Source organism: Saccostrea echinata, unplaced genomic scaffold (assembly GCF_033153115.1).
Source record: "Saccostrea echinata isolate AGI-Se365-2 ecotype Australia unplaced genomic scaffold, CSIRO_AGI_Sech_v1 ptg000036l, whole genome shotgun sequence".
Lineage (NCBI taxonomy): Eukaryota > Metazoa > Mollusca > Bivalvia > Ostreida > Ostreidae > Saccostrea > Saccostrea echinata.
The window spans coordinates 5,593,092-5,610,294 of NW_026889785.1; the positions used below are offsets into that span (position 1 = coordinate 5,593,092).

The window sequence follows — 17,203 nt, forward strand, 5'->3', positions numbered from 1 at the left end:
GAAATATAATTACATGCTTTCATCGTCAGGAAGAAGGACATAAAGTACCGACCGGACACAACCTAACACCAGAGCGAACCCAAAGCGCACCCCGGGTTCGCTTCCTGGGTTCGCTCGAGGTCCGCTTTCAAAAAATTTGGGACCGCTCTTGGAGCGCTTTGCGTTCGCTTGGGGTCAGCCCTGGGTCCGCTAGAGCGAAACCAGCGTTCGCTTTCCAGGTTACTTTTACGCACTCATGTGTGAAGCGGGCCCCACTTTAATCTTGCCGCCAGTAAGCCCCACCCCTTGTATAATCCAAATAATGTAGTGAAATCGATTATTACTGTTTTATGGCGATCGAAACATGTAGATGCAAGTGACAATATGGAGAACTTGATAAATTTTCAAGAAATTCACCGTATACAACTTTTATTTTTCTTAACTTACTAGCTAAGTAAAAAAAGGTGTTGAATTATTTTTCGATGTATCGGATGGAGTGAAATTGATAAGAGTATCTTTATAACAAAAGCGTTCAAATTTATTTGTTTACATTATTCATGCGTTTTAAAATCAGTTGGAACTTCCAATTGTAATTGCAATTGCTAGATTGAATTTAAATGTTTGAAAGACAAACAACTGAATTATGATCTTATCTATGAAATAGCTGAGACATACTGTACACGTAAAATGCTATGTTTTCATAATTAGCAGTTTACATTTAAGCTAGGTTGTCGTCCATTACATGTATGTCGTGATAATCACTAAAATTCTTATACAGTGTAATTTACAGATCATTTATAATTTACTCCCATGCTATAAATCATTGTTATATGAGGCGAGTATAAAGAGTTTTAACGAATTTTAAGACTTAAAAAAAAACAACAACAACAACAATGAAAAACCCCCCAAAAAAACAAACAAACAAAAACTAATAACTAAATGATCATTTGAATAGTTTGTGTTCCATACTGGTTTATGCCCCCCCCCTTCCCGCTACATACATGTACATACTAGAGCGGCATGTTAACAAACAAAATTCTAAAAACAAGAAAGAAAAACATGTCAAAATGACTTATCATGGCTTTGCTGTCCCTGAGAATTTTTTTTTCTATATTTGCCCATGTAAATGTTTGCTTGTTGTTTAACGTCCCTCTCTAGAATATTTCTCTTCAATGGAGATGCCACCACTTGTCGGTGGGGAGCTGCAAATTTTTAAGATATACTCGGCACTCGGGACCAATGAGCAGTGAGGGTTCTTTTTAGTGTCAGCACCTAATGTATTACGGAACCTCAGTTTATACGGTCTCATCCGAAGTAGCGGTCTCCACGTCCCGCAGTGGATTTGTTACCCATGCCAAACTCCATCCAATGGTCCAACCCTACCTAAGGGTCATGATTTGAACAAATTTTAATCAATACTGTGTCAGGAAGCTTTCATATAAGCTTCATCTTGTTCTCGAAAAGATTTTGAAATGACCCCATCCAATTTTAACTAATTTCTTAATTATCTCCCCTGGGATGATAATACGGCTCTTTATTTATACAAACTTGAATATCCTTTACCCAATAATACTCTATGCCAAGTTTAGTTGAAATTGGCCCAGTGGTTCTGGATAAGAAGTTAAAAATGTGAAAAGTTTGACAACGACACCAATTATGACAAAAAAGACAACAAACAAATTTTGATCAAAAAGCTCACTTGACCCTTTGGTTCAGGTGAGCTAAAAACAGTCTGTCATTAGCATTTAAATCGGAAATATTTGGTCAACAAAACTAAAGAAATATTTTTCAGATTCAAAAAATATCTCATAAAAATAGAATTTAACAGCCAGGAACACACAAGCCACAAATGCTGACATGGTTGACATACCTTGTTTGCAATGCTATTTTCTTTTTCAGAAATCTCAGTATAACTTCTATCTGGTTCTGGAGGAGGAGGGAACTAGACAATAACTTACTCACATAAGGTCAGAGTTCTTGAGAACTCTCACTCCTGTTTTCAACTTGAAAACAGGGAGAGTGCAGACAGTCTCTACAGAGGGCAACTTCCCCAGGCAGAGGGGGAAAATATTTTAAGTTCTGTAGGTACCATTTATGTAACCAACTTCAACTACCAGCAGAAGAGAGGAACGATAGTAAGGACCTGTACACAAATTTGTTTTCCTTTTCACTGAACCCCCTCAGCATCTTCTTACTGACAGATTCTACAAAACGCACAACTTTATTATGAATCATTAGCAAGTAGCAGTACCAAAGCAAATATAGAAAATCTGTTGTTAGCAGTTGCTTTATAACAGACGTGTTGGAATAGTTTGTGGAACCCTAATCAGGATTAAGTAGAATCAATTTTCAGAAAATTTCGTACTAATTTTTAAAACTATCAATTTAAACACGAGGCCCATGGACCAAAACGCTCATCTGAGTAACACTGGCCGTGCTGTTCCTTACCAGATTTCCCCCTTTTAATACCTATTACGGCCCCCCGGGGGACATGATTTGAACATTTTAGAACCTGCACTACCCAAGGATGCTTCCACATGTTTCAGCTTTTCTGGCCCAGTGGTTCTTCAGAAGATTTTTCGAGATTTTTTTCTGTACATTTTAATGTATAACTTTGATCCCCCATTGTGGCCCCACCCTACCCCCAGGGTTCACGATTTGAACAAATTTGAATTTACATTACCTGTAAACTATTTCCATATAAATATAACCAATCATGGCTTTGCTATTCTGAAGAATATTTTTAAAGACTGTTCCTGTATATTTAAGAAATAATGTATCATTTTTAAACATCTATCGGGATATAAATACGGGTTGGTCACGAGATCAAATACCATAAAGCCTTTTATTACAATCACCTGTTTAGACTGCAGAAAAAAAAATATGGTATGCTTTTTTGCTGGTGAATGTATTGTTATACTGTAAAAGTACTTGTAGAACATACATTTGCCTTATTTACAAGGATATATTGATATCGGCATTGTTTGAATTGATTGGTTTAATTTGTTCATAATTTATATTCCTTGTTTATAGTTATTTTTAGAGGTACCTATAACAAATGTACCTTGAAAGAGTTTCAGACCCCATTGAATACTTCCTTTTGTTGAAATGGATTGTCTGGAGTCTTCAAACTGTTTAAAATCTTCCTCAGACATTGACTTAAATCTCTTAAGGGGGGGGGGGTTAACTGGGCTAGAAAGTTCCTCCATATCACACATCTCTAGCTCCTCCTCGACCTTTTCAGTCTCTTCAATGCTTGCTGGGGCCATAAAGGGGAGATCCAATGCGGTCAAAGAGAAGTACAGCAATGTGTCGTCATCACAGAAATCAAAATTTCCAAACTCAGCCATGATAGTAATGTTGTGGTAGGGGGTTGAAAGCAGACATAAATAATGATAAATGAATAAAAAAAGTTTTTTGTTATAAAAAAAAAAAGTTTGTTTTGAACAGTTTTTATTTTGTGTACGAAAATTGTTTTTTTTTTATGCGGCAAAGTGTTTCAACACCTTTCATTTGATTTCAGCCGGTTTTGTTTACGTTCGTGGTAAAAGTAGTGACCCAGTTCTCAGTGGGTCAATGTATTCATGCGCACTAATTAGCATGTGACCTATTGATGCCAAACAACGCCTTGTTCAAATAGTGTTATATAGGTGAAACATTTGCAAGTGTAAATATTTCCATATAAATATTATCAATCATGACATTGTTGTTCTTGATAAGAAGATTTGATGTATTTCTATGTAAAACTTTGATGGTCCATTGTGGCCCTGCCCTACCCCCGGGGGGCATGATTTAAAGAAATTTTAATCTACAGTACCTGAGGATGATTCAACATGAGATTCATCTTTCCTGACCCAATAGTTCTTGAGAAGAAGAATTTTAAAAGATGCCATTAATTGTTCACTAATTTGTAATTATCTCCTCTTGGACGAGGATGTGGCCCTTCATTTGAACAAATTTGAATCCCCTACACAATAGGATACTTCGTGGTAAGTTTAGTTGAAATTTACCGAGTGGTTCTTGGGAAGAAGTCGAAAAAATAAAACGAGTGCCGTTCTTTTACAGCTTGACGATGAAATTGGATTATATCCTTTAGAGAATATCATTTGTTTTCTTAATGAAGCTCCATTTCTTTTAAGTCAATTTAATGGACACAGTTGAGTAATTCTGTCTCTTTCCTGCCGTGTTACCTACACCATGCACGGGGTTTCCTGATATTTTTGAAACTTACTTGGAGGGTCCGACCCCCCCCCCCCCCCCGATATGCACGTTCCTTTTTCCTTAGACGGGGGCACAAATTCTCTGAATTAGCTTGGTTTTATGTAAATAAGAGACAGTCTCCGCAGTATTGTGCATTTTTTCTACTGCAATGCTTGTCTAGACCAGGAGGGGATTGAGGCGAAGTTTATTTCCAAATTCATACGGCACTGTGACAAAAGCATTCTTGATTTTTCAGAATGGCGACGTCATTAATATGCACCTCGTTTGTAAAAAGGAAAATATTTTTTGAAAGAGACAGACTTATCAAGTAAAATTTTCGGAGAGTTATCTTTCGCATTGAAAATGTTGATTATGCATGGTTATTACATGCACACACACATTTATTAATTTTATGTATGTCAAATAAATGTGGCACAAATTTTGATAAACATAATCAACCAACCAACTAAAAAATGAAAAAAACTAACAAGATATCCAAATGTATAATACATTATAATATTTTAACCATCAATCTGTTCGAAGATTACGGAATTCTAATGGTAGCAGGAGAAAGGATTTTGAAGAAGGAAGTGAAGATGTGTTGGAGGAAGTAAGTGGCAAAGAGGAAGTCACGAAACACCTGGAATGAATTCCTCTCAGCCTATCTCTCCAACATTGATTGTTGGAGAGGTTTTTTTTTCAGGTGGGCCAGAGAGTATGGATAAAGAAACACCTGAGACTGAAATGGAGAGGAGACATGAACCAGCTTTGTTAGATGAGAATGGCATGGATAGAACAGTGATTGCGTTGGAAGATGTGAGGAGAGCCATCAGCACAGCTTGCAATGGTCATCCTACTATGATAATACATGTACGAAGGGATACGCTTTCGTCAACATCTTTATTGAATAAGATAAAAAAGTATTTTAGAACTGAAAATAAAAACATTTTTTTTTGTACTCTTTTGACCGTTAAAAAAAACACAACAAAAAAACAGTACAGCAATTCTGTATACCTACATTGGTATGCAAATAAGAATGATGCAAGAATTTTAAATGTATTAGAGGAGATAAGATAAATTTAATAGAGCAGTATTTGTTTCTTAAATATATGTATGCTGTGATGACCAAGTTTGATAAGAATTCTTGGGGGAAAAAAAACCCATCCAGTCAATGGTTATCAACTGCAAAAATAAGTGTCTATCAGCGTTCCTAAAACTTTTATTGAATACCCTAATTAAGAGAACTTACTTTTTCTCAGACTAGCTATTTCATTTTTTTTCCACATTAAATGTTAATGTACAGTATGTCTTTAAGAAAAGAGTTTAATCATTATACTCTGTTGCAGTATACATAGAGCAATTCAGGAAACTAGCTTTGTTATTAATTATATTGTTATTGTAGAATGAAACTCAGACGATCCCAGAGGGACATGCGACATCTCCATTGCACTTGCAAGTCCATGTTAAGCAGACGGTGATGGTTGGAGATGCACTTCAGCAACCTGAGAAGATAAAACCGCAACTTACCCAGCCTGTGCATGATCTTCCTAAGAAAGCTTGAGCAATCTGCAGTGATGGTTAAGCCATCTCCTCAGTTCGTGATCCTAAGCCAGAGGAACGGTGGTACTGTCGTCCTCTCAGCCTGTTATAGCTTTTCCTTGGCAAGAACTTGAACAGACCATGGAGTCGGCGCCGCTATCTTCTCCGTCTGCCCATGATTCTGTTGAAGATGAGACTGGGCAAATTGAGGAGTCGGAACTATCGTCTCCTGAGATTGTTGAGGGTATTCTCTGGCAATCTACTAGCAGCAGCGATGGGAATTCATGATATTTTTAGTTTTGTAATGGACCTCCATAAGCGTAGGAAAAGATTCTGTGTGACCTGCAAGGAGGAAATTTCAAACCGAAACTTTGCAACACATACATGTAAAAAAAAAAATCCAGTTCCTCTTGTCGTAAATCCCTTGTGTTTTCCTCACTTACTATCGTGCAAACTCTTCTCGCCAATACGACAAGTAGACGATAATACAAATAAGGCTAAATCATGTGATAGAACACAATTACTTACGAAACGTGATAACCGGGATGAAAAGCAATTCATTTTGTTCATACCCATAATCCACGAAATCAAAACTTAACACCAGTGGTAAAACAATCAAACAGGATACTTAAGGTGGATGAAGACACAAAAGCAATTTACCGAAATGTTCTATTTATAAATAGCAAACGCCAGGCTAAAAACTTAAAAGAATTCTTTGTACATCCAATTATAAGGGAAGGACCGTTCCGTCACAAAATGCAACAAGAGGCCCAAGGGCCTTGAATCGCTCTTCTGATAAACTGTACAACCTATCACTTCTAATTAAAGCCTGTAAGTATCCTGTATATTTAGATAAAAACTTGAAATTCCAAAGGTAGGTGATCATGACCTACATTTTAGATGAAACACTCTGAAAACTTAAAATAATTCAAAGCAAATTAGTACCTGAGAGTAGGTCATGATGACTACTTATCACTTGTCATTCTCTCAGGACCCAAGATGCATGAACTAAGTTTGATGATTCTTAGCCAATTAATACCTAAAATATTTTTAAAATTATAACCATAAAATTTCAAAAGTAGGTCACAGTGACTTACTTTTCAGATGACATACATTGAGGACCCAAGATGACAAAGTTTGATGATTCTAAGCCAATTGCTACCTTATTTAAATAAAGCCATAAAATTTCAAAAGTAGGTAATGGTGACCTACTTTTCAGCAGTCGTACTCCGAGGACCCAAGATGCATCAACTGACAAAGTGTGATGATTCTAAGCCAATTAGTACCTGAAATATTTAATTAAAGCCATACAATTTCAAAAGAGGGCCACAGTGACCAACTTTTCAGTTGTTGTACTCCGATGACCTAAGATGCATCAACTGACAAAGTGTGATAATTCGTAGCCAATTAGTACCTGAAATATTTAATTAAAGGCACAAATTTTCAAAAGTAGGTCACAATGACCTACTTTTCAGTCGACCTACTCCTAAAACTTTAATTGCGTGATTAAGGAAAATCAAGTAGAATTTATGACCTCGTCCACACAGGACTGTGAAAGTAAAGAAGACAGAATAGGGCCAGAATACCGTCATCGTATAAATTTAGTTATGGTAAGGAGTACATTGGATGAAAAATTAAGAAACCCTTTAGAAGCCAGTCAAGATTAAAAAAAAAGAACTAGAATTCCGTTTGCCAAAGTTTAATTTTCTGGACACTGATTCAAACTTTTTAGCTCAGGACAGAGAAAATAATTTACAAATTGGAACAGAAGGTAAAGAATAATGAACAAATTTTCAGAAGTCTTGGAGATCTCATTCTATCTGGTGATATTCGAGTTCCGGAAGACTTGTCAAGCGTAGCATTTATTTTATCTATAATATGTTGTGTACTTGTAGCAGTGGCAGATATTATATTTATGTATTGTTTGTTTTGCAAACATAAAAAAATTCTTCAGAGTTCAACTACAGGTAAATGAAGAAAGAAAAAGAAATGAAATGGATGAACAGGTAGAGAATGACCAATAATCGGCATTACAGGTGAAGTAAAACATTCTTTTTAATATATAAGGTGAGTTATTTTTCACTTTGAAATTACAATATAAATTTGCAAGATGCAATTTATCGTATTAAAATTTTTTGCTTTTACATTTCAGATTCACCAAGGGGTATTGATTGAAGACCTGAGAGCTCCAATGCACTACAACGCAATCACATTTTTTTTTCATCAATGGTGAACTGTCTCCTGTTATCTTTCCTTTAGGGGGCGCCACAGAAAAACTCGGTCCTGAATCGGAATACCCTCGCGCTTTATCTATAGTGAGTAATCTATAAAACGTAAACAAACTGCTGTCAAACACGTTGTGAATCATCCCTGAAACTTGTTGTGTGCCGGAATGTAGTAACCGGGGTGGTCATGTATTTCTATCAGTCCCATTAAGAAAATCTTGGGATACATGCAGTTCAACGGGGAGAAACTCGTTTTCAGAGCAGGGAACCGTCTACTCATGCGGTTGTATGTCGTGCACATTTCAAAGCAGACGATTATGTAACTGAAACCTCGCACGGTATTATTTATTTATTTATGTTTTTATTTAATAATTTTACTTGTTGAATATACCTTTTATTCTTCCTTTTCAATTAAAAACATGTAATATGATAAATCAACAATTATTTAACGTGTCAATTAGTGAATACGATAGTGGTACAAAGAGATGTACAGCCACAAGGGTGACACCGCTGACTGATTTGGATTAGCCTGGTAAACCCAAGAATTAAATATGCAAGAAACATGTCTAAAAGGCATCATGCTGCTTTTGTTAATTGCCCGATGCATATCTAAGAAGATGTTTCTTTGTTTGCTCTACTAAAAGCAGATACTATTTCTTATCACACTGTGAAAATATAAAGCAGATTCCTCAATAAATTAATGATTTAGGGTAACATGACTGTGTTATAAACTGCTGCTAGTAAAATTATTGTTTTGATAAAATTACGAGTTGAATCCATTGTTTTTATTATTTTAACCAAAAAGAAAAAAATGTATAATAAAGGTGAAGAAATATTAAAAATTTCTAATGAGTATGAACTTATATTTAATAAAGGAACAACACCACTGAATAAAAGATTGAAGAAAAATGCCATTCCAAGCATATTCCCGTTGGTTGAACCTAGTCCCCATTCAGCAGCCAGAGCAAATAGAGCAAAGTCTCGGGGCGTCAAAAAAAAAAACTGGCAGAAGAGTTTTCAGCATCAGACGATACTGAACTTGTATATTGCACCGAGTCTGATGATTTACAAACTGTAGAGGAAATTCTTTTAACTCAAGTGTGATACCTGAGGAGTCCATTGAAGTTGTACAAGATTCAAACATTTTCATAATGTCCACACACAGACCCCACAGTATCCTCCAATGAGTGTAGACAATTTCATTAATGATGACGCTGGAGTACACTTTTACACTGGACTTGAATCATTGATTAAGTTTTATTTTGTTTTGAGAACCCTGAGGCCTGCTGCATATTGTTTAAATTATGTATATCAAAAAGTGTCAAATATTAGTGTCCAAGACCAGTTTTTCATGGTTCTTTGTAAGTGGAGACGTCATACTACCAATTTCGAACTCTCAAGACTTTTTGGTGTCTCTGAAAAAACAGTTTCGAATGTTTTCTTTACCTGGATTCTTTTTATGAGTAAGCAATGACAAGAAACTGATATATGAAGTTTTCATCACCTGCATACGGGGTATATATCTCTCAGTTGATTCGATACGCAAGAGCATGCTCTACGTATGTACAATTTCTAAAACGAGGTAAATTATTGACAAATAAGTTGTTGAAACAAGAATATCAGCTGTCTCGTTTAAAGTCATCATTTCGTAAGTTCTTTGGTCGATACAATGACCTTGTCAGCAAATACAATTTATCATTGAGTCAAATGCTGACTGACGTTTTTCATACTAATTGTTAGACCATTATTTACACACTGAATTGTCGACGGATTTTTCCGTTATTTCCCGATCATGACAAGGAGCACACGGCGGGTGTGACCGGTCGGCAGGGGATGCTCACTCCTCCATGGCACCTGATCCCACCTCTGATGTTTGGAGGTCCGTGTTTGCTCTGCTCCTATTTTGTATTGTATAATGGACTTTAGAGCTTGAATACTGTTCGTTATCTCCATATATTTCATATATATTTTTAAAAGGGATAATATTTTTAAATAAATTGTATTAAATTACAGATCACCAATCATGTAGATACTTGTATAACAATTTGTGGGAAAGCCTATTCCCATAGAATGGTGAGATTCATATTTATATGTTTTTAATCTTAAATATATTTTTTATGACTATTATGGGAGTAATATGTAAAGATTTATATATTCGAGAGTTATCTCCCTTTGATGACAATGTAAATATAAACGATAATAATTCAATAATTATCTTTATGTAAAATAATGAACATTGTGTGTGTGATAATTATTTACATTATATTTATTGTTGTTTTATGATATTAACAGGGCTTACACAATATACTACATATTATAACTATCACTCCACTGTGCAATAAATCATTGAAGAACCCTGACAGGAGTGTTCAATTGTATTTGCTTCCATAGTAACACCCCTGTTACATACACAACACTCATCTTTGGTTTTTCTTTCATTTGAATGATTTAAAAGTGTAAAACAACATAAATGACTTGTATAAAATTATTTTAGATTACATAATTCGGGTGTCGAAAACAGTGTTTTGCTAAGAATTCAAAACAAAACAAGCACAACCCTGCTCCCCCCTCCTCCGATGTGTCGTATTGGTTTGTGATCGAATTCGTTTGGTGTTTGGGAGTATACACACGGAGGTGGGGGGGGGGGGGAGAATTGTAATGAACTTATTCTCCGCAATTTACATTGATGAAAATCCTTTTTTCATACACCATTTATTGTTGTATAAGATTATAGTTTTAAACGACACTTGGTAGAAGACATCATATTACTCGTATAAAATTTTTTTTGCTTGATACACAACGCTTTGTTCAACCATTGATTTGTAATTTATTCGCATTTCGATGGTTAATTATGATTTATAACAAAATTATGGATTCGTGTTTGATACATATATTTATTTAAATACATAATTATACTTAATACGAATTTAAACACAAGGTTAAAATAGCGATTCACAATACATAAAGGGTGTGATTGTCACAAACAATTATACAGTTTTTTACATTGTAAATATTTCGACACATTTCGTCTGTAATCGTTTCACCAGTTCTGATATTCTAAGGGATTACACACTGCACATTGAAGCATTCTTAGTTGATTTTGATGACTGTCTTGTAGGAAACAGGGTTCGGTGTTTTCAAGTTCGGGAACAGCTTTTTCAATTCTACTCAGATGTGATTTCAGATTTAAGTATTCGAAAGGGCAGAGGCAAATCCCCTTCTTGGTGGGTACGAGGTTTTCTTCATTCTCTGGTTTCCAGTTTTTTCTTTGTTAACACAGGGACTGTCACCTTTGACCGTCAAGAATATATTAGCACCGATATGATAGTTCAGGATTGAGTTGCTCAAAACTCTGGTTAAGTTTAACCACTGGTTAAATCTCTTATCCAGCGGTTAATTTCTAACCATTGGTTAAATTCCATTGCTCAAAATTTGTCCACTGGTTAAAGTTACTTGTCCAAAGGTTAATTTCATCTAACCACTGGTTAACTTTAGCACACCTAAGGGAGCTGTGCTAACTGTTAACCAGTGGTTAGTTATGGCTGCAAGGTTAGTCTTCGATTCCAACTTTGGCAGACGACAAAGAAAAGAAAGGGTATATAGACATTTCCATCACAATTTTGAAGAGGGGGAATTTTCATCTAGGTACAGATTTTCTAGAGAAACAGTAGCAGAAATTACATATATGCTGGAGCCGTATCTGTGCCGCCCAACACTGCGTTCTAATGCAATGACTGCACATGAACAAGTTTGAATGGCACTGAGATATTATGCGACTGGGGACAAAATGACAACAATTGGGGATACCATGGGTTTCCATGTTTCTAGCGTGTCCAGGAGTGTTAGGGATGTGTCAGCCGCACTGTGTGATATTGCTCCACAATATATCAAATGGCCCACAGATCCAGCAGAGAAGATGACCATTAAGCAGGGATTTTACTCCATTGCCTCATTCCCTGGAGTTATCGGGGCTGTAGATGGGACTCATATTCGAATCCAGTCCCCGAGAGAATATGAACATACCTATGTTAATAGAAAGGGGTTTCACTCCATAAATGTCCAGGGAATATGTGACCATACAGGTAATCTTAGAGCTGTGATATTTTACCAACGATACATTTTCCTCATTAGAAAACCCCCTCTTCTTCAATTCAATAATGGCCAAATGCCTGGAAGTACATGTGTAGGGTGAAAGTTTGAAAATGGTAATATTTCCATACGAGTTAAATATTCAAAGGTAAAGTGATAGACTGCGAATCAATAAATCCTTTTACTACTACAAATATAATAAGTTACATGTAACATACATGTAGTTAATATATCTAACTAGTGGTACCGCGAGCAGTAAACTCACTGAATGATACCCCCCCCCCCTATAAATATATATGGCGAAAGTCCATGTTTTGCTCTTGGGGACCCCAAATAATTGTCAAATAAAAATGTACAATAAGCCTCTCAAATGCACTTTATAACAAAGACTCTGTGAAAGTTTCATTAGATTTCATTCAGTGGTAGAGGAGGACTTGCAGATATGAAATGGGAACCACAAAGCATAACGGAGGTACAGACAGGCGGACGGATGTACAGGATATGGACGGAAGTGGACAGACAAACAGACATAAATCCCTATCACTATTTACCCTCCCACGTCTCATGCAAATATAATTATGATATTTCAAACACATTTTTGAAAGTCACATTGCTGGTTTATTATAGGGAAATTTTTGAATGTTTCTGCAAAGTGGCCAGGTTCGAACCACGACTCTTTTATTTTCCGGAGTTCGGACATCGGCATTCATTTAGAAGGAAACCATCGGGGTATTGATGTGGACGGGGTTCTTTTGGGAGATAGTGGGTATGCCTGCAGTAGGTACTTACTTACGCCATACCTGCGGCCTAGTACAAGGTATATGCATGTACCATTACTGATGTCAATGAAATAAAATTCATGAATAACTAAATTACTTTTCATTTAGAAAACTGTGAGCACTGGAAAAATTTAGAAAAACAGCGATATAATGGAACACTAAATTGGGCTATATTCTATTCATTTTTTAAGTTTCATGAATAATAGTAAGCAGACGAAGTTACTTTAATTCCAAGTTTAATGCATTATTTGTAATGCTGTGTATATTCTTTTAAAATTCTACACTTAGAGCACAAATAAAGTACAATGATGCTCATGCAAAAACTAGGGGTGTCGTGGAAAGGTGTTTTGGTTGGTGGAAGAGGCGTTTTATAGTGCTTCATGAAGAAAATAAAGTAAGCATCTTACAAATGAAACAAACAAACAAAAAAATCACTGATCTTGCTATGAACCTTTCCAATATAGTACATTTTACACATTCTCCTGACTAAAAAGATGATAATTATTTCAGGTATTGAGTTTTAATTTTAATGTTTTCACAATTTTTTCTTTCACTTTTTTAAAATTTTGATTCTTCAATAAATTCTACATGCTACCTTACCTGAATAATAATAACTTACTCTATACATACCTTAAGATAACACATCTCCAAATAATTAGATAGTACAAAGTAATTTTAAGAAAATATTCTGTTTAATTTTTTAATAGTTTTTATTTTTGGGAGGGGGGGTGTTAAGACATAGGGGTATCCTACTCTCATGTTCTAAAAGTTTTGACTAGCTAGTTTAAGTGTAGTGGTACGGTATGGTACTAGTATCCCCTCCCCTGCCTCCTCATTCTAAGTGCCTGAAAGTACCGAGTACACTAATACATACTTCAGTATTTATAGGACCATTCTATTAAATTTTAATATTCATTGACATTTAGTTACAGTTTGCATTTACTTAAACATATTTTTACAAATATGTTTTTTTGTGTTAGTGTGAACCAGGGCGGGTTGCAAAGATAGCGGTGGCTTGTGCTGTACTGCACAATATAGCTCTTCAGAGACATGAGCCAATGGAAGATGATATTAATGGCCCAGGAGACAATGGGGGAAATGACGGAGCAGTGCAGGGTCCCATCAATGATAATGTCAGGAGATTTATCACAGAGCATTATTTCAACTGAGTGTTCTCAAAATTTGATGAAATTTTATTAATGCAGCTAAAAACTGAATATTTAGAAATGTCAACAGTTTTTCAAACTAAGAAATACAACACAGAGAAATTTCATTTTTAAAAATATAAATCAAGAACAAGATGCCTATGGACCACAAAGCTCACCAAAGACACTCTGACCTTATTCTTAGTTTATCAGCAGACCCCCCCCCCCTATATACTTCTGTATTTAACACTGATCCCCTATTGTAGTCTCATCCTACCCCAGGAGAAAATGATTTAAACAAACTTGGAACGGAAACTAAGTGGACCGACAGACCAACCGACAGACAGCAGAAAAACAATATACCCTCCCTTCTTCATAGGAGGGCTTACATAAAAATCATTAATGGTTCACTATTCGTATGAGAAGATTTTAAAAGCCCCCCTTTCTTATTCCTACATAAATATTTGATTCCCCACTGTGACCCCATCCAACCCAAGGGTCCTCATTTGTTTTTTATAATTCTAATAATTCTGAATTTTTTTTAATATAGGGTAAAAAATTGGAAAGTTTAGAATGACAACGATGACAACAACAAAGTATGATTAGAAAAAGCACTGACTTTGGCTCATGTGTGCTAAAAATTTAGGGTTCATTTATATTGCTAGGTTCATGATTAGCAATGTCCATTTTAAGCTTCTTGATTTCAAGATCCACTTTTGTCTTCTGGAGCTTAATCAATTCCCTCTGTTCCTTAATTCTCTCTAAATCCTCAAGCAGAACACGTCTTTGAAGATCTGACACCTTTAATTGTAATTCTGAACTGCCTGTTTCAATAGGTTTCCTCTTTCTTTTCTCTTCAGCTGAATTATTCAATGAAAATATGTCACTGTAAAGCATGCATAATTGAAATATAAATTTAATTTTCATAATTCATCCATATGATATGGTCAATTAAATGTGAATGATAACATTTATGAAAGTGTACCTGAACAATCAGACTTTCTAACAGTTGTCCCTGAATTGGATATTGTTACATTGAATGCAACAGGTGATCCTGTATAAATTAAACCACAAGATAATTTATATTGTTAATTGCTGACACCAATAATGTAAACATAAACATATAATAAATGTATATATTTTTTGTTTAAATTCAAACAATATAAATTCATTTCAAGCATATTCTGTTTTCATATTTATCAATGAGCAATAAAACTTTATTAATCAAATCCATACCTGAAGAATTTTCAGGAAGTTCAATGATTTGTTGGCTCTCACCTGTGTATAAGTAACAATCATTTTAATCTACATTGCAATAAAATTTCCCATATCTCCAGCAGATTTTAAATTTCTTTGATTTAAATTCCTTTGGATGTTTATATTCAATGTTTCTATAAAATCAGATATATATTTACAAAAGTGTCAATACCATTAGATGCTAAGGTCTCAAGCCCACATCCATTATAGGTGTTGCATGAACTTGTATTGCATGAGATCTGTGATTCTGAAATTAAAACAAATAAATATTAAATATTTATATGTACAATTATTGTAAAAAGTAGTTTACATACATTTGATAGAGTTATAACTGGAGATTGAAATTTTTCAGTTTGAGTTTCAGTCTCAAAGCTGGATTTTTTTTTACAGTTTTTTTTAAGTGAAAGAAAGTGATAAGTATAGTGTATTAATGTTTCTCAAAAGTCAAATTAAATTTATTCAATAAAATAATTTTTAAACTACCCAAAACTATTAATAATAGTTTTTAATTTATTTAACTGGTTGTGTATTACATTATTAGATATATGTTCAGAATATATATGATTTGCTTACCAAGACCTTCATTAACACAGTCACTATCTTCAGGTTTAGGAACTGATTTCTCTGAAATTGTACATACATATAAATATTATAAAAAATGTCTACAATTTGTCTTGAAACAAACTGCCTACAGGGTAATTAAATTTTTTTTGTTGGATGTATATATTTTAAGTCTGTGAAAGATATAGTAAAAGCTTATAATTCAAATTAAATGAAATTTAATTTGACTTGTAGAAAACATTGTATGACAATAAAATTCTGACTAAAATTAAATAAAAGTGGTTCTAGTCTGTCCTTGATTTGTACTTTACTTTAATTTATTTGCCAGAAATAATTGTGCGTACATCGGCATGGAAAATCACCGACATTTGCACGGTGTAATGTCAAAGTAGTACGGACCGAATCATCATAGGAGCGAAATAGTTAATTTGACCATGACCTTTGTATTTGTTTTGGTGGATGCAGAAAGAATAAAAGCTTCTTATAGAATATGTTACAATGCATAGACAGTGTGCGGCGTTAGCAAAAAACGTAAAACTTGATCCCGTACGACTTTCAATGAATTCATCTAATATTTCTCACGGAAGTAAACGCCGTCGTTCCAGATTATAGTAAAATGCGAATTTCCTCGCCAGTTCATGCAGACGAAGGACCGAGTTGTGCCGAGATTTATGAAGACACAGAAAAATAATAAATAAAGGTTTGTCAAAATTACTTACCTGTTACATTAAATCCGCCAACCTCAATCCCACCTTGAAAGCCTGTGAAATTAGGGGAGTCCTCGTGAAGATCCAATATCTTTTGAGAAATGGCATCAAGAGGGGGATGAGGTGGCCCTCCACCAGTCTTTCTCCGATGAATCTTCTGGGTTACGTTATCCCCCTTTGCTTTTGAACAGGCCTTACGGTATTTCTCTTTGACCTGTTCAACGGTCCTATTTACACCACCCCGGGCATTAACAGCATCTGTGATGCTTTTCCACACACCTGCCTTCTTGGCATTTGTTATTTGATTAGTTTGTTTCGACTGAATAACATCTATATTCTCTTCAACCTTACTTATAATGAACAAAACATCATCAGTAGAGAAATTTTCACTTCTCTTTTTGGCAGCCATTGTTGACAGATGGACAAAGTATATTGCATTATGGGATACTATCCACTGGTTAAGTCATGCTAACCAATGGATAGTTAGCCTATGAACTAATTGCCCTTTGAGCAACAGAAATTTGACCAGTGGTTAAGTAGCCAATGGAAAATAAATTTGACCAATGGTTAGCTTAACCAGTGGTTAAATTTAACCAGAGTTTTGAGCAACCCAGTCCAGATCTTCTTTCTTGGCCAAGGGTGTCGATCAAATCAATGGAAAGCGTAAGGGTTTTAAGAAGCTGCAAGTTTAAACTGATGCCACTGTCACCTTTGACCGTCAA

General features: G+C 35.1%; 2 protein-coding genes across 2 annotated transcripts; one reads left to right on the top strand and one right to left on the bottom strand.

Annotated features, from left to right (window-relative positions):
* Positions 1-11,730: 11,730 nt before the first annotated feature.
* Positions 11,731-14,213, top strand: LOC133200066 (putative nuclease HARBI1). Its single transcript, XM_061335808.1, has 4 exons — positions 11,731-12,025; positions 12,660-12,849; positions 13,100-13,205; positions 13,792-14,213. The coding sequence occupies exons 1-4, from the start codon at positions 11,731-11,733 to the stop codon at positions 13,978-13,980; spliced, it is 780 nt and encodes a 259-aa protein (XP_061191792.1). The 3' UTR covers positions 13,981-14,213.
* Positions 14,190-16,890, bottom strand: LOC133199794 (uncharacterized). The gene is made up of 6 exons (XM_061335629.1): positions 16,494-16,890; positions 15,787-15,837; positions 15,386-15,460; positions 15,193-15,234; positions 14,942-15,010; positions 14,190-14,816 (listed from the first exon to the last, which is right to left on the bottom strand). Exons 1-6 carry the CDS (start codon positions 16,888-16,890, stop codon positions 14,599-14,601), a joined length of 852 nt encoding a protein of 283 aa, XP_061191613.1. The 3' UTR covers positions 14,190-14,598.
* Positions 16,891-17,203: the final 313 nt, after the last annotated feature.

Coding starts and splice junctions, on each gene's coding strand:
- LOC133199794 (XM_061335629.1), bottom strand. CDS start 16,890: ATGGCTGCCAAAAAGAGAAGTGAAAATTTCTCTACTGATGATGTTTTG. Junction 15,461..15,786: donor CTGTGTTAATGAAGGTCTTG/GTAAGCAAATCA, acceptor TTTTAATTTCAG/AATCACAGATCTCATGCAAT. Junction 15,235..15,385: donor TGAGACCTTAGCATCTAATG/GTATTGACACTT, acceptor ACTTATACACAG/GTGAGAGCCAACAAATCATT.
- LOC133200066 (XM_061335808.1), top strand. CDS start 11,731: ATGACAACAATTGGGGATACCATGGGTTTCCATGTTTCTAGCGTGTCC. Junction 12,026..12,659: donor GGGAATATGTGACCATACAG/GTAATCTTAGAG, acceptor GGTTTATTATAG/GGAAATTTTTGAATGTTTCT. Junction 13,206..13,791: donor TGCTTCATGAAGAAAATAAA/GTAAGCATCTTA, acceptor TTTTTGTGTTAG/TGTGAACCAGGGCGGGTTGC.